Raw genomic sequence first — 26,089 nt, forward strand, 5'->3', positions numbered from 1 at the left:
TTAAAAAAACAAATAATTTAGTATATTGAAGCGTTATAATGCGCCTAATGGTTACGGAGAAAATTCCAAAAAAATTGTTAATTTAAAATTCCCATGTTATTCTTATGGAGAATAAGTAAACCGTTGTAGTGTGCTTGTTTATTAACATATTTTGCCCAAATTTGGAAAATGTTTTTTTTTCTTATCAACTATTAACATTTTACATAAAAAAACACTTTTACCCTCCCTGTTGCAGCAAACCTAAGTATGTGTTAAACTGATTCTATTTAAATAGGGAATAAATGTGATATTTTTAAGGAGACATTTTAGTCTAAATCCAATCAGGCAAATGGAAATTCGCTTAGTCTGCAGGTTTGCTGCGGCGGGGGTATTAAGAAAATAAAGCAGTAATTTACCTTTGTTGATTATTCTAACATCTTGGTATTTCTGCTGAAGCCATGAGCTCTTCTCTTCGTTCTTTTTCTTCACCCAAACAGAAATATTATGCCAGGACAATGTCAGGTTCCCTGCACCTATCAGACCATCTTCATTTGGATCCGAAGAGTTTTGGGTAATGGGAAGTTCAAGATTCATTTTCATGACTCTCAGGCTGAATGCATCTGTAAATTTTTGAAAGTGAAGTTCAGATTGCAAAGTAATGATGTATTTGTGCTGTGATCTATAGTCACAGTGGGTGTATGTGCTTGGTTATGTCATATACAGGACATTTGTAATGTACTGACACCAAGAATATACTGTCCTTGTTCATTGGGCTTTAAATAAATGGTCCTGACTAAGAATAAGAATCCTTTATTGTCATTAGACACAGTTGTGCAATAGACATTGTCAAAGAAAACTATAAACTAAAAAATGTAACAGAGCCATGAATATTATCACAGTAGACCTTATGTAACATACATGTAAAACTTAGCGTATATCACAGAAGAGATCACAGTTGTCAATTGAGAATGAATATCATCTTTAAAATAAAAAATTTTGAATAACAATTAATGCATGTTACTTAAAATCTATAAAATCAGTAGCACTCAAATGTAAAAACTCATTAACAGAATTAAGTGGGTGTTTTAGAAGACCATTTGTTACGACAGTTTTAAAATTAGCAAAGGATTCAATAATATTCCTGACATGATGAGGTAGTATATTGTACAGTTTAAACCCTATAACTTTAGAGCTTTTGGCTGCTTTGGTCAATCTACAAAAGGGAATGTCAATTTCATTTCTTGAGCCTTGTGTTGTGGCTATGTACATTTAGCCTTAGCCGTTTCAACAAGAATACAGATTGTTTTTTTACTTCTAATAGAACATACAAAACATATAAACTAAAGACAGTTAACACTTTTTCATGGATAAAAATAGGCCTACAGTACTCTGAGTAGTCAGCTGAAGCTAGTATTCTGACATCATGTACTCCAGCTGCATTTCCCCATAAACATATGCCATACAGTAAATTACTTTGAAAGAAACTATTGTATTTAGATATGACTTGGGGACATTTTTATCTAAAGATCTTAGTAAGTTTCAATCTAGTGTCAACTAACAATATTCTATTTTCCTATGTTTTAATACCAGCTGGTTGGTTAATTATTTATTGTTTTTCTGTTGTGATTCAGTTGTACAATTTAGCCTAATGTTTTGTTTTAGTGTTTGTGATTTTTACAATGTTCAAATATATTTCTCAAACGTTTAAAGTTTATTGAATTTAGACACAATATTGGCGACGAGGATGAGTGAAGTACTTAAGCTCAAAAAGGTATTAACTGCAAGCAAAATTCAAATTAGTAAATCTTACAATGCAATTGTACAAAATAAAACAGTGAGAGAATACATGAGTAGTGATGAAGTCACAGTGCGGTTGTCTTCATTACGGACATATTGGAACAGATTTGAAAATGCTCAATCTGAACTCGAATCTTTAGTTGATGAAGAAGATATAGAGCAATTAGCAACTAGTAGAAGTGAAATTGAAGAGCTGTACATTACAACCGAAGTGGTGTTAAGAAACAAACTGCAATCCCCAACCACAGTTACGAATCAGCCTTCAGTAGCTTCACATCCTTCTGTTACATCAAATATTGCTTTTGTTCCGTTCGATGAAGGAGAATCATTTACAAACTTCATTGGCTGCACTTTACTTGACGTCCTACACTCATTCGATTGTTTTTCGATTCGATATTTTCATTCGATTGTTTCATTCGATATATTGTTTGGTTAGCTAGGTTAGGTTAACCTTACCTAACTAACCAAACGATATATCAAATGAAGCAATCGATTAATCGATATATCGATCGATATTTTCATTCGAATGAGTGTAGGACGTCAAGTAAAGTGCAGCCACTTCATTAAAAGATTTGAAAACTTTATTTCCTTGAAGAAAATTTCTGACGTTAAAATAAAGCTTTGCACATTACTTGCAGTGCTTCCACCAAAACTACATGAACAGCTTCAAGACCTAGTTTCTCCAGATGATCCGTACAAGATGGATTACAAAAATGTGGTAATAGTATTGAAGGATTATTTGGAACCATTACCTAGTGTTATATCTCTTCAACACAAATTTTTGTGTCATGTTCAACAAGACGAAACAACGATGGATTTTTCAATGGAACTGAAGAGACTAGCAAAGGATTGTCGCTTTCAATGTGAATGTGGGAAATCTGTATCAGACATGTTACTAAGAATGCAGTTTGTTAGAGGACTTAAAGATAATGATGTAAGAGGGCAGTTACTACAGAAAGAAACAAGTACTTTCAAAGAATCAGTGCAAGCTGCAATTTCCTGTGAATCCTCAAGACTTGAGAGCAGCATCATATCAAATCCTACAACAGCTGCTGTTCTTAAGCTAACAGGAAGCACTGAAAGAAAGAAGCCGGAACAACAACAATATGCAAGCAAAGGAGTAGGAGTAGGACTAACCAAGAAGACCGAAAGATATCATACAGTTCGCTCTACATTTGACCAAATACGTGGACGGTGCTATCGATGCAGGGATAAGTTCCATAAAGCTGACAGTTGCAGGTATAAGGATGAATTCTGCAAATTCTTGTAACAAGGTTGGTCACTTAGCCAGGGTCTGCATGGCATAAAGAACAGAGCTAGGCATATCAACCAGATCGAGGACAGTGAAAATGTAAATGATATTGATCACGCAACGTACGACACATATAAGATACAAATGAATGGTTCTGACAAGTTCATGGTTGAAGTTACACTAGAAGGAAAGCCAATTCAAATGGAATTGGACACAGGAGCAGCTTTATCGTCGATATCATACAAGGATTATAAGAAACTAAATTTGAGTCAAAAACTATTTCAAACTCACATACAACTAAGAACTTACACGGGCGAAGTTGTAAAACCAAAGGGGGTAGTGTATGTCGAGTTTAGCTTGAAAGACAAAGCATGCTTTGGCAAGCTGTATGTAATTATTGGACAAAATGTTGAACCCATTTTTGGAAGAGAATGGCTTAGGGAGATTAACTAAAAAATTTGAGATATCAGAACTATTCAAGAAAACTCGTGTGATCTTTCTAAACTACTTACAGAATTCTCTGATGTTTTCAAAAAGGAAATTGGATGTATTCCGAACGAGAAGGTTCATTTATCCCTTCAAGAAGGTTGCAAGACCATTTTCATCAAACCCAGACAAGTTCCGTACACACTTAAAGGAAAAGTGGAAGACGAACTCAATCGACTAGAGAATGCCGGTGAACAATGGTGAACAATGCTCAGTGGGGAACGCCAATTGTCCCAGTTGTTAAACCCAATGGATCTGTAAGAATATGTGCTGACTATAAAACTACACTGAATAAAGTGATACAAGACGACAAACATCCAATACCTAGGATAGAGGACATTTTCGCGGAAATGAATGGAGGGAAGCTATTTTGTACATTGGACATAGGTAAGCAATGCTTACCTGCACATGCAAATGGACGAGGAAAGTTCAAATATGCAAACTATAAGTACTGAAAAAGGTCTTTACAAAGTCAACAGGATGATGTTTGGGGTTAAAGTAGCACTCAGTATGGCAAAGGTTCATGGACAGAATACTACAAGGAATTAGCAGTGTTAAATGCTTCTTTGACGACATTATCATACAAGGATCAAATTATGAAGAAACTGTGCAAAGATTAAAGCTAGTCCTTGATAAAATAAGGGAACATGACCTTAGATTGAATTTTGAAAAAATGTAAATTCTTTCAGAAAAGGATTGCTTACTTAGGTCATACCATTGATGAAAATGGACTTCAAAAGGGGTCTGAAAAGGTAAAAGCGATTGTTGAAGCAAAGCGACCTTGTGATGTCAACCAATTACGTTCTTTCATAGGTTTGGCAAACTACTACAATAAGTTCATACCCAAACTGGCAGAGAAACTAAACCCATTGAACAAACTCTTACAGAAGGGCAAGAAATTTGAATGGACTGATGAAAGAAGTGAAAATTCGAATGAATGTAAAAGAAGTTTTGAATCTGTTAAATTGGACATTGCTAAATATGAAACTTTAATCCATTACAATCTGTCATTACCTTTAATACTGTCAACAGATGCATCACCAACTGGCTTAGGAGCTGTGATTTCACACCGGCTAAAAGATGGAACAGAAAAGCCAATTGCCTTTACATCTAGGTCACTAAGTAAAAGTGAGAATCAATACAGTCAAATTGACAAAGAAGCGACTGCCATTTATTGGGGTGTGAAAAAGTTCTTTCCATACTGCTGTGGCAGAAAATTCATACTTGTCACAGACCACAAACCTCTTGTATCTATTTTTCATCCTTCAAAATCCCTACCTGCAATGTCAGCTACACGTTTGTTAAATTACCGTACGCTCTTTTCCTTGCTGGTTTTGACTATGAAATAGAATACAGAAAAACTTCAGACCACTCCAATGCAGATTTTCTTTCAAGATTCCCAGTAGAAAAGTTAGAAGAAGGTGAAGATCTCTATTCAAAATTTCAGATGAATCAAATATCTATGCTGCCACTTACCGTAGAGACAATTGCAGAACATACAAAGAATGATACTTTTTTCCCTAAAGTCAAGACAGCCCTTGAAAATGGAGATGATCTTGAGACAAGGGGACTAAACAACAACGAGTTCACATTACACAAAGGATGTGTTTTTCGAGGTATAAGGGTTGTGATACCTTCAACTCTTCAGAAAGAAGTACTCAAAGAACTACACGTGGGCCACCTTGGTATGACAAAAATGAAAGCAATGGCCAGAAGCTATTTGTACTGGAAGAATGTGGACAGAGACATTGAAGAGTTGGTCATAAACTATAAGATATGTTCCCAGAAGAGAAATGAACCTCCAAAAGATAGGAATCACCCTTGGGAAGAACCATCTGGACCATGGGAGAGAATACACTTAGATTTCCTTGGGCCCATGAATGGAAATTACTTCCTAGTCATCATTGATGCCCATACTAAATGGCTAGAGATATTGCATACAAAATCGACTACAGCAGAATGGTGTATCAAAAAGCTACAACATCTATTTACAACGTTCGGTCTTCCAGTGACAGTCGTTACAGACAACGGGACACAATTCACCAGCACGGCTTTTCAAAACTATTTGAAAGAAAATGGAATTTGTCATAGAACATGCGCACCATTTCATCCTTCTAGCAATGGACAAGCAGAAAGATTCGTACAAACAGTGAAGCTAAATTCAATGGTGGGGGAGAGAGGTGACATACAAACAAAGATCGACGCATTAGTCACGCAGCTGAGGAAGGCACCAAGCTCTACAACTGGAATGTCTGCATACAAGATGATGTTTGGCAGAGACATCAGAACTAAACTTAACGTCATGTCAGATAAAACAGAAAGGTTCAGCGTCAAAGAAAGGCAATGTTGTAACTAAGTCTGTTAGAAAACTGACCAGTAGGAGTAAGTTTACCTGACCTTACAGGTTCCTTTCTGTGAACAACTTTCTGGTCCAAAAATAATAAGTAGGAAAAAAACTGCTTACTATGTAGGCCTAAGTGTGGTGAAAATGAATGATTGACCACTTGTTCATAATTAATACCTAACAATTTTACTCACTAAAGCCATTGACTATTGGATAGGCCTACTATTGTTGTTGTATTAATAGTCAAAGCTAAAGCTCAAACATAAGTAATAAATTTTACTATCGTAGCTTACTAGCCTACTCTATAAAACTGGACCAGTGATCTTGTGTCTAAATACAATGCTCTCCTACGTTTATCCGGACTGGCCTCGGTCCCGAAGAGTCCGGATAATAGGGAGACTACTGTACTACACATCAACTCCTGAAGGTGCATGTAAATAAAATCAATCAAAGCAGAGATTCATTCAACCATGTAGGGATCCCAGACGTCCTCTTTTTCCCGGACACGTCCTCTTTTTGGGTACAAAAAAAACGTCCGGGGGGATTTTTGGCAATACTTTCAAATGTCCGGGATTTTGACTTTGTGAGAAAATAAAAAAATATTTCTGCAAGTATTAATGTTAGCAATCAGCTTTTATAATTAATCGTCATCATAACATTAAACTAAGATAAAATACTACACTTTAATAATATCTTACGTATAAAAGTGTCATTTCCTCTTTCTTTAGGTCAAATTTCGTGTATAACGTACGCTAGAATCCATTGGAAATACTGTAGAACAAAACATAACGGAAGGCGAAACTGAATAACTCTGCTCACTAGTAGCCAGCTTGCCAGGCCAGTAGCATACTAGCGACCGTCGGCCGTCGACTAGTGACTAGCTCTTCGTCTGCTTACTTGCTTACTTTACGTTACATGTTACATGCCTACTTAAAAAATAATTATCTTACTTTTTAATTTGTCCGTGTTGATCGTCCCTAGGGCCTACCCTAATGCCGAAAAGAAAATGTGTATTTTCAGAAAAGTTGAAAGAAAAGTTTACTTTTTTTAAGCGTGGTCGACATGAACTGTTGCTTGCTGGGCAGGTATAATGCAGTCGTGTTGTGTGCTAGTTCTTAAACACTTCTTAGATAAAATAAGTTCTCTGGTTCAAAATCATGGTCTGATTTTGGACAATTTCTGTTTATAGCATGCACATTGGCACCAGGGTGTTTTTGTAAATAAAACATGCTTGAATGTGTTGTAATGTTGCAGTATTCCTTTGATATTAAAACCACAAGTCTCAATAAAAAAAAAAAAACATGACATTATACGAGTACAAGTTTCTTTATTAACATTTCTTGACCTTTAAAAAATAAACTGGGAAGCTTGAACACATTAAACTAGGTCCTCAAAATAGCTTAAAAAGTACGGTTTAAAGTTAATAAGTTAAACATTATTACTACCTACGGGCTTTTGAATAAATTAGGTAATAAGTTAAATGCCATTTCTTACATAATTAACCTCACTTTACCCATTCTTAAAAAAAAAAATTGATTTTCACTACACCGTTTTGATTACAGGGAATGTTTTATTTGTTCTGTATAGAATAATATAGTAAACAATCAAAAATTAATTATTGCTGAAAATGACGGATACACAGCTTACAGGCTAAGGATGTAACAGGTTACATAATCAAACTTGTGTTGTTTTAAGTACAAAGGCATCTTAATATAGTTTTAGACCAACGCAAAATATTTAATACATAATATGCAACAACCTACAATTAATTAATTAATGTTTAAGATGCGTTAATGATAAAACTTTACTCACAAGTAATTTATTACTGTAACAATAACTTCAAGCGCAGTCGCAGTACTCGGCACTCGCACTCGCAGTCTGACGGAGCGCAGGATTGTGATTGTGTTGTCGAATGTCGACTGTCGTTGTCCACTCAGTCTTCAGTCAGTTCAGTCCAGACCAGTTGTCGTGTCCGCCTGCCGCCTGTCTGTGTCCTGTGTGCACAATTTGTTTTTCAGGATTAATTTTGCCAACAGTGTCATTTGGAGACTTCTGATTGACTAACGAAGGTTTAGTAATTGAAAAATTATTTTTTCCTACAGTTACCTAACAATGTACATGTTCTCTCACTTATTTGAGAAAGCAAAGTGGCCAATTCGCTCATCAGTGAGACAATGTTGACATTGTCTCACTCTAATTACTTTGTCTCACTCCAGATTTGCAACGTGAAGGCACGAAATAGTGAGCGAGTAACATGCAGGCAACGTCGTATGCGCGCTAAATACGTTGGCAGCACTGGCTGTAAATCAGCTGGTCAGCTGTTGTACTGTTGTATTTATCACTTCACATTAAATGTTATATTAAAAGTTCACTTCTGTGTAAAAATAGGTTATGTTTCTTCACCAATTTATTTGTTTTATGGTGACTGTAGGAAAAGTATAATGTGCAACTCGAGTTCAAAGTGCAATTGCCTCACTCGAGAAACCATTCCTCACTCGTCTACAGCTCGTGAGTAAGGATTTCTCTCGAGTGAGTCAATTGCTCACTTTTCTCACTAGTTGCACAAATAACTATTTTTCATAGAATAAAATTATAAATGCCTCAAATTCAATTTTATATTTTATTATTATGAAACTAAACCTTCATAACCTAACCTAACCAACCAAACGTGCTGACAATGAAAAAATCTAATGAAGGTTTATTAATCGAAAAAATAGTTCTGTTCATAAAATAAAATTATAAATGCCTCAAATCCTATTTTATAATTTTTTTTATTCTAAAATTAAACTATCATAACCTAACCAAACTAACCAGACTTGCTAATAACGAAAAATCAAATGAAGGCTTAACCGAAAAAAATATTTCTGTTCATAAAATAAAACTATAAATGGGTAAAATTCAATTTCATAATGTTTTAATTATAACATTAAACCGTCATAACTTAACCAAACCAACCAAACTTGTTGATAATGAAAAAATCCAATACAAAAAAATAGTGCTACTGGTGGGATTCGAACCCGGGTCCTTCGGCTCATCAGCCCAGCAATCTATCCACTACACCACCGAGGCCGATGGCATCAATCGTATCGTCGCGGTAATGATGTTCCCTCAGCCAGTCAGAAGCCTCAAAATAATACTGTAGGCAACACTAATCCTGAAATAAAAATTCAGCGTCCTGCGTCAGTGGACTAGACACTAGACAGGTATAGTGTAGGTAAGGTAAGACCATCGATGTTTAGACAGGAAGACAGGTAAATTTTATGTTTATATAACCTCAGTTTTGTTTGACCCGCGTCGTTTTTTAGCGAATTTCCCTATAGGGAAGTAAGCTATTGCCCTAGGTGGCATGGTAAGACATAGACCCGGGGCCGATTTACTTTTTCATTTTGATGACCCCAGAGGCCAAAAACACCATTCGTTAAAATTTTTATATATGTATATATATATATAGATTTATATATACAGTATATATATATATATGTGTGTCCGTGAACGCGATAACTTGAGTAATTTTTGTCCTATTTTGATGAAATTTGGTGTAAAGGTGTAATGCAGGATAAACTTGAATGAGTTCACGAACCAGCATGATCGGACTATGGGAACGGGGGTTAATGGGGGGTTTTATGGGGTAAAAATAGGTTTTTCCCATTTTTGACCCTAAAAACACAAAATTTCACAATTACTTTCCAAACCATTATGTAGAGCTTAAAGAAACAAATAATTTAGTATATTGAAGCGTTATTATGCGCCTAAGGGTTACGGAGGAAATTCAAAAAAAATTGTAATTTTAAAATTCCCATGTTATTCTTATGGAGAATAAGTCAACTGTTGTAGTTTGCTTATTTATGAACATATTTTGATCAAATTTGGAAAATACATTAATGTCTTACTAAACTACAGTACCTATTATCATTTTACATTAAAAAACACTTTTTTACCCTCCCTGTTACAGCAAACCTAAGTACATACTCGTTATAAACTAATTCTATTTAAATAGGGAATAAATGTGATATATTTAAGGAGACGTTTTAGTGTAAATCCAACGAGGCAAATGGAAATTCGCTAAGTCTGCAGGTTTGCTGCGTCGGGGGTATTTAATTTTAGCACAAGGCACAAGCACAACTGCACTTATTCTTCTTAGTTTCAAGTTTTAAATTTGATCTCGGAAAGTAAAATACGCTGTTACATTGTCTCGATAACATAATCAAATGTGTTTTAAGAAAATCTCCGACTAAAATTAAATTGATTCAGTTTTGTTTTCTCCAAAGCTTTAGTCCAGTGAATAGAGGTATGTTAACTTACAAACGGTCCGGTAAGTCTAAATTTTTTATATGTTGTCTAGGATAGTAAGTAGGTGTTTAAAATGAAAAATGCACAATTCTCCCCCCTCCGCGCCCGCCGCCATATTGAAAAATCGAAAAAATCTGTACTTTCTAGAGATTTTCGCCTATATCTCCATTTTGGTGCGTTTTAGCGAAATATATGTAACGTCAATGTTGTAGACAATTAAATTTATTATAATATAAATATAACAATTTGGTTCTAAGACTTATGGATACGAAAATATTTAAATTTTTGTACAATAAAACGTCGATTTTTTTGTTATTTTGACAAATCTTTATTAGTCCAAGCAAACTAAAAAAACTGACACAGGGAACGTTAAAAAAATTGCAAGAAAACGTTTTATGGTTTTATTTTGTAGCGTTGGGTCTGCAGAGTGACATACTAAAATTTGCCAAAAATCGGTCTACAGAAAACCACCTAAAATCACGATAAAAATAGCGGCTTTTCTCAACATTGGAGAAATTTGAAAAAAATATATCACATGCATATTTTATTCAAAATTTTGTGATATATTGACTTGGGACGACCACCGAAGTTTATTGGGTGGTTAGTACTTCATTTACATAGGGAACTCATTTTTGGCCGCCATCTTGGATCTGCCATTTTGGATATAAATAAAAAAAATTAAATGTAATGATAACGGTATGACACATCATTATAAACCAGATTTTCACGCTGATTTCAATGCCGAAATCCGTTTTCAAATATCTGTTTACGTTTTGAAAATATATTCAAACGAAAACTCTCCCCCATATATTTATTATGGACGTTTCGTACTTGAAATGTTTTTAAATACCATTTTTCTTATATTTCCAGTTCTAATAATTGCTTGCAGTTCAGTCTAGCCTTTAAATGTTCTGTGATGTAAGCACTTTCATTTGGCCTATTAATTATTCAAATCGAACGAGTTAGCGAAGAGCTACAATCCCCAAAACAATAACAAAGCTTTAAAAAAGTTAAATTTCATATTGTTTTGGGGATTGTAGCTCGTAAAAAAAAACATTCCAAGTACGAAACGTCTATAAGAAATGTACGAGGGAGAGTTTTCGTTTGAATATATCTTCAAAACGTAAACAGATATTTAAAAACAGATTTTGGCATTGAAATAAGCATGAAAATCTAGTTTATAATTATGTGTCACAACGTTATCATTACATTAAATTTTTTTTTATATCCGATATGGCGGATCCAAGATGGCGGCCAAAAATGAGTTCCCTATGTAAATGAAGTACTAACCACCCAATAAACTTCGGTGGTCGTCCCAAGTCAATATCTCACAAAATGTTGAATAAAATATGCATGTGGTATATTTTTTCAAATTTCTCCAATGTTGAGAAAAGCCGCAATTTTTTATCGTGATTTTAGGAGGTTTTCTGTAGACCGATTTTTTGGCAAATTTTAGTATGTCACTCTGCAGACCCAACACTACAAAATATAGCCATAAAACATTTTCTTGCAATTATTTTAACGCTCCCTGTGTCAGTTTTTTAGTTTGCTTGGACTAATAGAATGTGTCAAATAACAAAAAAATTGACGTTTTATTGTACAAAAATTTAAATATTTTCGTATCCACAAGTCTTAGAACTAAATTGTTATACTTATATTATAGGAAATTTAATTGTCTACAACATTGACGTTACATATATTTCGCTAAAACGCACCAAAACGGAGATATAGGCGAAAATCTCTAGAAAGTACAGATTTTTTCGATTTTTCAATATGGCGGCGGGCGCGGAGGGGGAGAATTGTGGATTTTTCATTTTAAACACCTACTTACCATCCTAGACAACATATAAAAAATTTAGACTTACCGGACCGTTTGTAAGTTAACTCCCCTATTTTTGTCTCTATTTTTATTGGACTATTGACCTGCCAAATATAACATGTGGGGTGGTAACCAATATTTTTATATTACTGAGCATTGGTTATATCTCAATGTAAATTTTATAAACACCATTTTTATTCTACTATTTTTCAACACTTTTCATTTAAATGACGACCATGCAAAGAAGGTATTTTAAGCCAAGTATGAATGGAGATGAGTGTAGGATGAGTGGCGCGATCTTGAAGTTTTGTTAGTGATTAAGGCCGACTCCTTAGACACAGTGACACAGCTAATTAACTAGGATTGCTTTAAGAGAGGTGAAAGCCAGTTGAGTAGAGCAAACGTGATTTGATATTTGTATAAGAAACAAAATTAAAAAAAGTCAATAGATGTACTGATGCTTGTTTTAATGATTAAAATTATAATAATTCAAATTCAGTTTTTTTACTAAATCTTATGATTCAGATAGGCCTACCTCTTCCGAAATTGGATTATGGTAGTTTTGACCCGGAAAATATGACAGTAGTTGGAATCTGATATTACATGCAAAAAGGGTATTAAAGTGTAAAAGGAAATTTTACATTCAAATTCAACTGTAAAGGGTTGTTCATGCAATTCGAAACCATGTTTGGAAAACAAACAATTTTGTTCGGCTGCTTTCCTTGATGTCAGTCAGGCATTTGACAAAGTATGGCACTCTGGCATACTATTCAAAATTAAGAAGTTACCCCATTCAGTTTTTCCTATTTTAAAATCATATCTTACCAACAGAACTTTCCAAATTAAACATCAAAATTACTTAACTGACCTTTACCCTTTAGAATCAGGAATCCCCCAAGGAAGCGCAATTGGATCATACTTGTATATTCTCTATACATCGGACCCACCAGAAAGTGTAAACACTATGGTTGCTATACATTTGCGGGTGACACTGCGATTTCATCTGTCCACGACAATCCGGCTCAAGCTACAGCAAATTTACAGCTAAACTTGGATGAAATTTCACATTGGTTTAAAATATTATAGAGAGGTTCAAAATTAATGAAAACAAATCAGCACACATTACTTTTACCCTAAAATCAGGCTGCACGTCCTCCAGTAGCCATGAACAATATCTTCGCCTCATCCCTCAAGTAACAGAAATAAAATACTTGGACATGCACTTAGATGCAAAGCTTAATTGGAAGGCACATATCTGGACTAAAAGATGACATCTAATTTTAAAAACAACTAAACTTAATTGGCTTCTTGGATCTAAATCAAAACTTATAGTACACAAAATAAATTGTTAATGTACAAAACAGCTCTAAAACCAATTTGGACTTATTTGGTATTCAGCTTTGGGGATCAGCAAGTACCTCAAACATTGAAATTATTCAACATTACCAATCAAAATTATTACGTGAAATTGTCAACGCACCTTGGTTTGTTACCAACAGAACACTTCAATGATCTTCAAACTCGAACAGTCAAAGAAGAAATTACAAAATCTAGTGAAAAAAACATTATAAAATTGGAAAATCATCCAAATCATCTTGCACTTAATCTATTGGACAATCACAACACCATTTACAGACATACGATATTGGGGTAGCGGATTTTTATCCCCCTGGAATTTTACCCCCTGGGCAAACGTGACGTCACAAACCAGGGGGTAAAATTCCGGCCGCGAACTTATGAGTTTCGCGACATCAGCTCGATGGATTAAACGCTGAATTAAACATATATTTTCACGGTTGTGAATTTAATCAGAACACATCAAATTATAAAAACCTATAGTGTACGACCCGGATTTTTACCCCCCGGAATTTTACCCCCAGATTTTTACCCTCGGTATTTTACCCCCTGGCCAGATATATAAATTAGTGAGAATGATTAATTATCTTCATTCTGTTTTAATTTTATAGTAAACATTTTATTATTAAGTAGCCTACTGTATATTAATTTATTTGTAACATTAACTAATCGAACAAGTTTTTAATTTTAATTTTGAGATTCTAGTATTAGGATTCGATTTTTGAAGCCAACAGTTGGTTAATATGACGTATAAACAATCAACTTAATGATAATTGTTTCGAACATTTCATTACAAAATAAATAAATAAAGATAGGCTACTAAATAATGAAATGTTTACAATGAATTAAAAACAGAAATAAGAAAATCAATCATTAAATTCCGGTTTTTATCGCTAATCTAATTAATCACGCTCTGGCTATTTTCATTAGACTTCCAAATCCGCGGGGTTAAAATTTCGAACAAACTTTTGGCCACTCAGGTTCCTACGTCATAGTGACGTCAGCTTTGCCCAGGGGGATAAAATTCCGGTGACCCACGATATTGGCCCTCCCATTCAGTTTCGGCTAAGGCTGCGGCTCCACTTGCCGTTAATTGTCGAGCTGCGAATTGTAGCGCGCTACACCCCGCGACAGTTGGTGGCTCGGCTCCACTGGCAGCAGAGTACGAACTACAAATCTGCAGTGTCCTCACATGCACCGTGGCTCCCACTAGCAGTTTAGTGTAGCGCCGAGGTCAACTTGGCCCTGTATCATGCCACAAATTAACATTCATAGTGTTGTTATCAGTGTACTTTTATCTTATATCAAGCAACGACGGCGATCCCAGCAGCAAAAATGGTGGATCCATCCAATATTAAGCAACAGAAATTCCGAAGGGATGTTCCACAAATTGCATAAACTACAAAAGTATTAAGACAAGTTTTCTTTTTAATATTATCGAATGTCCCAAAAAGCTATTGATTACTTCAGAAGCAGTATCAAACACGTTTGAAGACGAAGGATACCAAACTAAGAGAAGCAATTTGAGTAGTGGAAAGGCTTTCAGTGACATTAAGGCAATTTTAGTGTACTTTAATGGTAATTTTACTTCTATTTCTTTTCTATTTCTATTTTAATTTTATTGCACTCATTTACCCTCAGAAGTAATATTTCTAAGATATGTAACCAATTTACGCTGAATATCAATGAGTTCCGTGAGTTTTTGTTGTACCTATTAATTAATCTAAAAACTGTGTATTACTTTATAATTTAAAGTAGGAAACCCCTAGACAACCTATAAAACAAGATTCTCACAATCATGATATAATAATTTCTAATATAATAATTTCACAGTCCAGTTCAGGCTCCATTGATTAAAAATCAATCCACAAAAAATAAAAAAACTAAGGACACTAAAAAGTCGATACTATGATTGTAGCGTGTGTCTTGTGCCTGTATGCCGGTCGGCTGTACTTACACACCAACGAACGATCACATCGTTGGTACATACTTGTGCTGGTGCGGCACTACAATCTACAGCCATAGATGAAGAAATATAACTTCATCTATTTGCTACAGCCATAGTGGAGCCGCCTGTTGGCTGCAAAATATAGCGCGAAAATGGTCCGTGTTCCATTTCCGTGCGACGCTACATCCTATGGCACACCGTAAAATGTAGCGCGCTGCCGACTGTCGCTAGTGGAGCCACCTTAGTTTGATTTCTGCCTTCCCATTTCTTCAACTGACCAGCAACAATTTGCAGCACGGCTATCTACGGCAAGTGGAGTTGCGGCATAAGTGTTATCAAAATTATCTTTGTTAGCTAGTGTTCAGTGACGTAGCCAGGGGGGGTCCTGTGGGTCCGGACCCCCCTTCCGGTCTTAAATATAATTTTTTTTATTAAATGTAAACACTTATATAATCATACCATAGATAAAACATACTCCCTTCATAGTCATACTGAGTTGACAGTTGTCAATCACTAGCTCATGTTCTTCAAGTTAATGTTGTGAATTGATTATGAATGATGTTAATGCAATGTTAATGTTGTGAGTTAATGAATGATTTATATCATTTGCTTATTGTTTAACTTGAACAGATTGTAAATTAAATAAAGTTAAAAAAAAGTTGTGTCGTGTCGGTCGTTAGTTCTCGACTCGAACTGGAACTCGTTCACTCTCGCTCTCATGTCTCAGTCTCACTTTTCATTTTAGTTCTCTCAACTCACTGACTCACTCACTGTCACTGTTGTTACTACTGTTGTGTTCGTCTTGTGTAGTGTCAGAGTGTTCGTCTTGTCGACCTTATTTTTTAGTAGCCTAACTTAATTCCTGTGGTTTGATATAGAATTTTTAGTGTAAATAATTCACATTATCATCTTTAAAGTGTTAACAATGGTTAGAAGCGGGTAAGTTGTAGTAGTTGCCTATTGATATTAGCCCTAATAACTTGCTTAATAACTTGGTAAACTTTAATTGGTTTGATATCAGGCATGGCGGGCGTGAGAATCACGGTAACGCCGGGGGTTTGACTTGGCACTTGGCAGTAACTTACCGCAACAAATAGCAATAACAAAAATGATCTATAGGCTTAGGGACACAATACTTAGTTGTAAGTCATCTTATGGACTATTTTTTTTCTCTGTAGGCCTAGTTCTTATCTCCGTAATTCAAGTTTACCTTTATTAGATGTTTTAATATTTTCCCAAAATGTACACGTTACAAGAGCTAAGGCTAGGCCTAGGCTTGGCATTGAGACTAAGTGTTGATTTAGGCACAGATAAAACATACTTACTCCCTTGTGTTGCTTAGTCTATGATTTAGGCTAGGCCTAAATAAGCCTAGGTGAATTCATATCCTAGGCCTAGATTCATTCAATCATAAATCGGGTACAGTTTCTTAACTGGGCTACGATAACTATCGGATGAAAATATCGATCGCCAATCGAAATTGCGATCACTAAACTTTGATTCGACTGGTCAATAATCGCATGTCCGTTATTCAGCCTATAATCGATTCGATTCTTTCAAAATGGAGGAAGCCAATATTGTAAAAAGTAGTTCATCGTACTAACTATTTTTTAACGGTTACACGTAACCAGGATTATTAAATTTCGTAACACAAAGAAAATCGGTAATTATTTGGACTACTCGCAAAAGTGAAATTTTTGTTTTTCATAATGACCTAAATTTCACGCTGAATCCGAAAATGACGTTTTTATTTTTCGGAAAATACCGGAAATTCCCGAAAAAAGGGAAAAACGGGAAAAAAATGTTTTTACTCAAAATAAGTCATGTGGGTACTCAAAATACGCGGGATATTGTGTAGATTAAGAATATGCAAGAATCTTTTTGATCCGATGAAAAACACCGGAGATAGGGCGAAAAAACGGTGAATAATTGGTTAGGATTGGCTTGGTTAGGTTAGTTTAGGTTAGGTTTGGTTATGTTAGGTTAGGTTAGGTTTGGTAAGGTTAGGTTAGGTTCGGTTCGGTTCGGTTAGGATAGGTTAGGTTAGGTTAGGTTAGGTTTGGTTAGATTAGGTTAGGTTAGGTTTGGTTTGGTTAGGTTAAGTTCGGTTCGGTTAGGTTAGGTTAGGTTAGTTTATCAATAACATGAGTATTGTAAGAAAACTAACCTAACTTAACCTAACCTAACCTAACCAAACCTAACCTAACCTGAAAATGTGCGATGTTATTTTTGATTTTTATCCAACTTTTGTCCGTGTTAAAATACCAGCTGCTCAGATGGTCATTATTTTATTATTATTGTTTATGTTAGATTGAGTTAGGTAACGTTAGGTTGAGTTAGGTTAGGTTAGGTTAGGTTTGGTTAGATAAGGTTAGGTTAGTTTACTTAAAATACTCATGTTATTGATAAACTGACCTAAACTAACCTAACCTAACCAAACCTAACCTAACCTAACCGAACCTAACCGAACCTAACCTAACCTAACCGAACCGAACCGAACCTAACCTAACCTAACCAAACCTAACCTAAACTAACCTAACCAAGCCAATCCTAATCAATTATTCACCGTTTGTTCGCCCTATCTCCGGTGTTTTTCATCGGATCAAAAAGATTCTTGCATATTCTTAATCTACACAATATCCCGCGTATTTTGAGTACCCACATGACTCATTTTGAGTAAAAACATTTTTTCCCGTTTTTCCCTTTTTTCGGGAATTTCCGGTATTTTCCGAAAAATAAAAACGTCATTTTCGGATTCAGCGTGAAATTTAGGTCATTATGAAAAACAAAAATTTCACTGTTGCGAGTAGTCACTACGTCCAAATAATTACCAGAAAATCTAGCCTACCCGACTTTCAAATATAATGCGGTGTAGGCCTAAATAAGAACCAAAACCGAAACGTAGACTTTTTACTTGCACTACACACTACGTACGTATTTTGTCTGCTCTACTTTTATCAATTCTATCTTGTTTTTCTTTCTCTTTGGTTTGGCATTTCGATTTCAGTATTTTAGTTCAGTTGTTTCTCCTCAGTTCTTCACTTCTCTCTCACCTCACTCCCACAATGTCTCGGTCAGATTGTAATACCAAAGCATTGCGCCTTCCGCCTTAGTTATAACCATGTAGCTCTTTGGAGATGTTCAACATTTAGCGGAACTAATAGCCTACGTATTGATTATAAGTATAAACTATCCTAAACCAACCAAACCCAACCAAACTTGCTGTAATATATTTAAAATCTGGTTTAAATTGGAAAAGGCATGTGGTGAAGGGAGGTCTGGGGTTATGCGGATTCGTTCGACTGTTATATAAACCAAATAAAATAATAGGCTAAATTGAAGCTTCAACTCTGTGAAAAACTATATAGGTAGGTAGGTAGTAAAACAAACAGAAATTCTTTTAAATAACAAAATAAGAGTTGTAACTAATCCTTACTGGATAAAGTACCGTACTGTAAGTATAATGAAATTTGCATATAAACAATGTGAAACTAATTCTAAGCACAGTTAACTGAATAACATATAACAACCTAAATAAACTTAAAAAAACAAGTGTAAAAAACACAATTGAGTGGATAATATATAGGCCTAACCAACAAAATAGCTAAACATCAAAAACCTTAAGAAATTACTAATTAATAGCAAAGTTCACTGGAAATATAAAATAGTACCTAACCTAATATAAACGTATAACGGTTAGACAAACTATAAAACACAGGGTGGCTAGTGACCTGGAAAACCTGGAAAAGTCAGGGAATTTTGTCATAAGTCAGGGAAAATTTTAAAATGTTTAAAATAATCATAATAATTGTTAGGAAAGGTCGATCTGGTGAGAGTACGTATGCCGTGTGGGTGAAAACTAAGAAATGTCTGGACAAATAAATTTTGTGTTTTTGTACAAATTAAATTTTGTTATAAACTGCGTATCATCTTATCAAACTCAGTTTGATTTTATTAAGGCAAGTTGCAAAGTTTGAATATAAGCTAGCCTGTATCTATAGATTTTATGTATTTTTTCATGTAAACAAACATAAACTATCTGTCAGATAAATATTTGTCCTTTTGAAAAATTAGTTAGTATTAAAATTGTAATTTTGAATTTGCCGATCAGGGAAAGTTTAAAAAAATCATGGAATTGTCAGGGAAAAGTCAGGGAATTTTTCAATGTGGTTTCACTAGCCACCCTGAAACATCATCCAATTTTTACAGCAGTCAGCTGTTGACATGCTAGGGCAAAGGCGAGCAAGGACGGGGAAACAGCTGATTTCCTGATGTTCCATACTTATAGGCTAGTTAGTTAGTTGTTGAGCGGAGCGAGCGAAGCTCTTATACATCGACTTTTATGCATTTCGTAATACGCAAACTCCTCCTAGACGGCTGAATCAATCGTTTTCAAATTTTGCATGGTGATAAAGACCATATCGGTGAGTGCCAACATCTATATGGCGTTAAAAAAGTCTCTCAGGAATCCGCCCTACTGGGTCTCAAACTTTTGAAAATTTAACATGGGCCTTATGAGAAAACATTTCGCCATTGTTGTCATTTTGTTTACATTTTAAGACATAACGCGACGTTCTGTACCCACGGGCACCTCAGCTTGCGCATGCGCAGAAGTTCTCTATCCACAGTATACTAGCAAAACAAAATACAGTACAAAAGGAAAAACATCAGTTGTTACTATTAAGCAAAGATTAAACTGAACTCGATACATAGTAGTCAAGGGTAGCAGTGTGGAGTGTGGGATCTGTTTATGACGATTAGATTACGGTATCTGAAATTTTAAAATGCAATGTAAAGGGAGGGAAACAGGTCCGTGACGTAGGAAGTGGTGAAGAAGTTGTGAAGGTGAGTAGTCCGGAGTGTGGGCACTGTTTTTGAAGATAAGATTAAGGTATCTGCAATCTTAAATTCTATGGGATGGGAGGGAAACAGGTCGGCGACGTAGGAAGTGGTGAAGGATTTAGTAAATGCTAGTAGTCCGGAGTGTGTGAACTGTTTATGACAATTAGATTAAGGTATCTGCAATCTTAAAATGATATGGGAAGGGAGGGAAACAGGTCCGCGACATAGGAAGTGGCGAAGAAGTTGTGAAGGTGAGTAGTCCGGAGTGTGGGCACTGTTTTTGAAGATAAGATTAAGGTATCTGCAATCTTAAATTCTATGGGATGGGAGGGAAACAGGTCGGCGACGTAGGAAGTGGTGAAGGATTTAGTAAATGCTAGTAGTCCGGAGTGTGTGAACTGTTTATGACGATTAATTTGAGATATTTGCAATCTTAAAATGCTATGGGGAGGGGGGAAACAAGTTCGCGACGTAGGAAGTGGTGAAGGAAGTAGTCCAGGTGAGTAGTCCGGAGTGTGGGAACTGCTTTTGAAGATTAGATTAAGGTATCTGCAATCTTAAAATGATATGGGGAGGGAGGTAAACAGGGCCGCGACGTAGGAAGTGGTGAAGGAAGTAGTCAAAACGAGTAGTCTTGAGTGTGGTAACTGTTTATGACGATTAGATTAAGGTATCCCCAATCCTAAAATGCTATGGGAAGGGAGGTAAACAGGTCCGTGACGTAGGAAGAGATAAAGGAAGTGGTAAAGGCGAGTTTTTCGGAGTCTGGGAACTGTTTATGACGATTAGATTATGGTATCTTGGTCTACAATCTTAAAATTCTATGGGAAGAGAGGGAAACATGTCTGCGACGTAAGAAGAGGTGAAGGAAGTAGTCCAGGTGAGTAGTCCGGAGTGTGGGAACTGCTTTTGAAGATTAGATTAAGGTATCTGCAATCTTAAAATGATATGGGGAGGGAGGTAAACAGGGCCGCGACGTAGGAAGTGGTGAAGGAAGTAGTCAAAACGAGTAGTCTTGAGTGTGGGATCTGTTTATGACGATTAAATTAAGGTTTCTGCAATCTTAAAATGCTATGAGAAGGGAGGGAAAAAGGTCCGCGACGTTGGAAGTGGTGAAGGAAGTAGTAAAGGCGAGCAGTCCGGAGTTCGGGAACTGTTTATGACGATTGGATTAAGGTATCTGCAATCCTAAAATGCTATGGAAAGGGAGGGAAAAAGGTCCGCGACGTAGGAAGTGGTGAAGGAAGTAGTAAAGGAGAGCAGTCCGGAGTGCGGGAACAGTTTATGACGATTGGATTAAGGTATCTGCAATCTTAAAATGCTATGGGAAGGGAAGGAAACAGACCCACGACGTAGGAAGTGGTGAACGAAGTAGTAAAGGCGAGCAGTGTGGAGTTTGGGAATGGATTAATGTATCTGCAATACTAAGACTGCTTTCATATTAAACTAATGATTTTACCTGAGCAAAGCTCGGTCCCCAGGTACTTAGAACATAAAGGATGGTATGGATCATAAATATAATCAAATGACGACACTAGCTTGAGGTCAGTGACGTGGGAAGTGGCGAAGGAAGTAGTAAAGGTGAGCAGTCTGGAGTGTGGAAACTGTTTAAGACGATTAGATTTAGGTAGGTATCTGCATTCCTAAAATTCTATGGGAAGGGAGGAAAACGGGTCCGTGACGTATGAAGTGGTGAAGGAAGTAGTCAAGACGAGCTGCCTGGAGTGTGGGAACTGTTTATGACGATTAGATTAAGGTATCTGCATTCCTAAAATTCTATGGGAAGGGACGAAAACAGGTCCGCGACGTAGGAAGTGGTGAAGGAAGTAGTCAAGGTGAGCTACGTCCGGAGTGTGGGAACTGTTTATGACAATTAGATTAAGGTATCTGCAATCCTAAAATTTTATTGGAAGGGAAGGAAACAGGTCCGCGACGTGGGAAGTGGTGAAGGAAGTAGTAAAGGCGAGCTGTTCGGGGTATGGGATCTGTTTATGACCATTAGATTAAGGTATTTGCAATCCTAAAATGCTATGGGAAGGGAGGAAAACAGGTCCGCGACGTGGGAAGTGGTGAAGGAAATAGTCAAGGCGAGCTATCCGGAGTGTGGAAACTGTTTATGACTATTAGATTAAGGTATCTACAATCCTAAAATGCTATGGGACGGGAGGAAAACAGGTCCGCGACGTGGGAAGTGGTGAAGGAAGTAGTCAAGGCGAGCTGTGCGGATTGTGGAAACTGTTTATGACTATTAGATTAAGGTATTTGCATTCCAATAATGCTAAGGGAAGGGAAGTAAAGAGGTCCGTGACGTAGGAAGTGATGAAGAAAGCAGTTAAGGCGAGTTTTTTGGAGTGTGGTAACTGTTTATGACGATTAGATTAAGGTATCCCCAATCCTAAAATGCTATGGGAAGGGAGGTAAACAGGTCCGTGACGTAGGAAGAGATAAAGGAAGTGGTAAAGGCGAGTTTTTCGGAGTATGGGAACTGTTTATGACGATTAGATTATGGTATCTTGGTCTACAATCTTAAAATTCTATGGGAAGAGAGGGAAACATGTCTGCGACGTAAGAAGAGGTGAAGGAAGTAGTAAGGTGAGCAGTGTGGAGTTTGGGAACTGGAAACCGTTTGTAGCAGTTAGATTAATGTATCTGCAATGCTGAAATGCTATGATAAGGGATGGAAGCATGCCCACGACATAGAAAATGGTGAAAGAAGTAGTAAAGGCTAGCAGTGCGGAGTGTGGGCAATGTTTGTGGCAATTAGATTAACGTATCTAAATTCCTAAAATGCTATGGAAAGTGATGAAAACAGGTCCACGATGTAGGAAGTGGCTTAGGAAGTAGGTATGAACATATGTTGAGAACCGTCTGTGGCAGTTAGATTAATGTATCTTCAATCATAAAATGCTATGAGAAGGGAAGGAAACATCCCCCACGACGTAGGAAGTAGTAAAGGCTGGCAGTGCAGAGTGAGGGAATCGTTTGGGCAGTTAGATAAATGTATCTAATACTTAAATGCTGTGAGAAGGGAAGGAAACATGTCTATGACGTAGGAAATGGTGAAGGAATTAGTAAGGCTTGCCGTGCAGAGTGTGGGAACTGTCTTTGGCAATTACATTAATGTATCTGCAATCCTAAAATGCTATGGTAAGAGACGGAAACAGGTCCACGACGTAGGGGGTGGTGAAGGAAGTAGTAAAGGTGGGCAGTGTTGAGTGTGGGAATGGATTAATGTATCTGCAATGCTAAAATGCTATGGGAAGAGACTGTAGACTGTAGGTTAAAATGATTATGAAGCACGAATCGTTACATAATTCAATACGTATTCAATCGTTTACAATAGAAATTTACAACTGAGTTGACTACAGCTGAGTTTTACTCCATAGAGGCTAAAAACGAATTTTATTCCCTAAAGAGTAAAAATGCTACTTTAGACCCGCAACGCATGCATCAATGACGACTGTTTTCACTGCAGTATGACAAAAACAATATAATATGAATTATTGATGACTCCGCTCAATTTTGTGGATGCTTCTGCGAACGCCACCTAGTAAAATTGTCTGCTAGCCACTGACTTTACACAGGCATCAATCAGCGTACTACCAGTAGCCTATTAACCATTGACTAAATAAACACTAGTGTTAAAGTTTATATAGTCAATGCTATTACTGAATTCGATACGGTACTACAGTATACATATTGTGACAGATCTATCAAATGGAGAAAAACGTAAGATTAAAAAACGTGTATCTACTTGCTTGCATGGCATAACAGGTGAAATGGAAGGTTTTAGGACAATTGGGGGGACCGCGTCTCGTTGTCCCTCCGTCTAGTTGTACCTATGTCTACTTGTACCTCGAGGCCCAGGGACAACTAGTCGTAGGTACAACTAGACGTAGGTACAAGTAGACGGTGGCACACCCGACTAGTTGTACCTGCAGATTTTTAGGAGGTACAACTAGACGTAGGTACAACTAGACGTGTATCCCACCGACAAGTAGTATCACCTATCTTGTACGGATGCGACCAGTTGTCCCTACGACTAGTGGTCCCTACGACTAGTGGTCCCCACGTCTAGTTGTATCTACGTCTAGTTGTACCTACGACTAGTTGTACCTACGCGTATTTTGCGTCCTTATAGTCTAGTTGTATCTTTCCTTCAATTCGTTGCCCTGTTTAATTGATTACTGCACAAGTACTTTTTAATAATACCCTTAATTAAATCAGAAACTGCAGTTTTCCGAGTCAATTGAGTATGATTGGCAAATATTTTTCACCACACTACGATGTTTTAGTAGTTTTACAGACGTTAACTGGAGGCTGAAAGCTACGCATTAAACGCATTGCTGTCCAGGGTCGAAATGGCAGCTATAGTTGTAATTAAAATTTTGCAGCCCAAGTACCGAAAATCGCTTATTTACTTCAAACATATTATTAAATATACAAGCAGTATATCCTTAATGAATTGCAATAGACCGCTGCCTAGCAATTATGTATGAGTTAGGAGTTTTGCCAACGGGTATCAGGTATATAGGGTCCCAATCCGCGAATTCGTCATACTGAGGAGTTTTGCCATCGGTTGGGGGCGAGCGAGAGAGATTACAAGTGACCGTGAGGGTGGCTTCCGCTAGGGTTGGACAAACCAGACAGGATGCTGATTAACCTGCCTAATACCTAATATAATACAAAACCTAACCTAACCTAACCCAACCCAACCCAACCCAATCTAACCTAACCTAACATATAGGTACATATAAATTTTTAATTTGAACTTGTTGTAATATTCTCCGAGACTAATACCGTACAAAAACACTTCATTATACCCAATTACTTGTTTTTGTAAACTCTGAATTTATTTATTTAAGATAATTGTTTTAAGTTGTTGTTAAAGCTAGTTAATGTTAGTTTTCTATAGAAAGGTAGAGTTTAAGTGGAAAAAAACAATGATAGCAGATCTTGACAAGAAATAAGGAAAACCAAAGTGTAATATGGATAAGGACTGACCCAGGGACACTGTACATTGTTATCAAGAACAGGGGTTTCTCAATGAGCTGCAGACAAGCCAAATTTTCCTGGCTTTTGTAGCAAGTTGTTTATAAAAAATTGTTGTAAGATTGTATGATTTTCAAAGAAATAAAAAAAATCCCTTAAACTGGTGACAAGTTGAAGGGGAGATACAACTAGCCGTAGGTACAACTAGGCGTAGGTACAAGTAGTCGTAGGTACAAGTAGACGCAGACGTATGAGGTACAAGTAGACGGTGGCATACCCGACTAGTTGTACCTGCAGGTTTTAAAGAGGTACAACTAGACGTAGGACAGGTACAACTAGACGTCCGCACCATCGTCAAGTTGTACCTACAGCTTTTTACAGCTTTTTAGGAGGATATGGCCGTAGTCTACAGTGTGTTTTGAAATTAATTAATGCAATCGTCATAGTTTAATTTTTTAAATGTCTATTTGCTCATGACAAACAACATGTGAAATGGGAGTTTATGGACAATTGGGCACAGTTTTAGGTGTCAAAAATGGCTTTAGAAAGTCACCAAACTGCTTTGTAAATTCCAAATTTTCCCGGGGGAGAACCCCCGAACCCCCTGCCTTAATGGGGTGTGCTCCACACCCCCCAAACCCCCTGGTGGCCCCCCTGACAGGGTCCTACATTTGTCCCCCTCAAAGTTTTAATGCTGACGACGCCAATGCCGACAACACCTCGCTTTGTGTTTCAGCTAGGGACGGGGTCTCTCATCTAGAGACAATAGCATTTGAGAGTTCCAATAGAGCTTTGCAATGGTTCCAAAACAACAAGCTTCTTCTAAACTGCAATAAAACAAAAATACTCCAATTCAATTCCATATTGACAGCTCAAACAAGTAATTTCCACTGACTGTTTTGTTAGGCAATGAAGAGATCTCTTCTTGCAGCAATGTTAAGTTTATTGGTTTGGCCTTAGACAGGCAGCTCAACTTTCATGACA

At 36.6% G+C, this 26,089-nt stretch overlaps 2 protein-coding genes across 3 annotated transcripts in view; one reads left to right on the forward strand and one right to left on the reverse strand.

Moving 5' to 3' along the window:
• Window positions 1-7,771, reverse strand: part of LOC128989776 (protein scarlet-like) — a 48,672-nt gene extending 40,901 nt beyond the window's left edge. The window contains exons 1-2 of the mRNA XM_054411818.1: window positions 7,671-7,771; window positions 396-599 (exon numbers count right to left, since the gene is read on the reverse strand). Of these exons, the coding sequence (XP_054267793.1) occupies window positions 396-579 (184 nt within the window). The 5' untranslated portion in view covers window positions 580-599; window positions 7,671-7,771. The remainder of the gene's footprint in view (window positions 1-395; window positions 600-7,670) is intronic.
• Window positions 7,772-16,058: 8,287 nt separating this feature from the next.
• Window positions 16,059-26,089, forward strand: part of LOC128989774 (probable ATP-dependent RNA helicase DDX46) — an 89,371-nt gene continuing 79,340 nt past the window's right edge. For both annotated transcript variants that reach the window (XM_054411815.1, XM_054411816.1), the window contains exon 1: window positions 16,059-16,210. In XM_054411815.1, the coding sequence (XP_054267790.1) occupies window positions 16,197-16,210 (14 nt within the window). In that variant the 5' untranslated portion in view covers window positions 16,059-16,196. The remainder of the gene's footprint in view (window positions 16,211-26,089) is intronic.

This window comes from Macrosteles quadrilineatus, unplaced genomic scaffold (genome assembly GCF_028750875.1).
Source record: "Macrosteles quadrilineatus isolate MER2022 unplaced genomic scaffold, UCM_ALF_1.0 Scaffold_3__2_contigs__length_128488019, whole genome shotgun sequence".
Lineage (NCBI taxonomy): Eukaryota > Metazoa > Arthropoda > Insecta > Hemiptera > Cicadellidae > Macrosteles > Macrosteles quadrilineatus.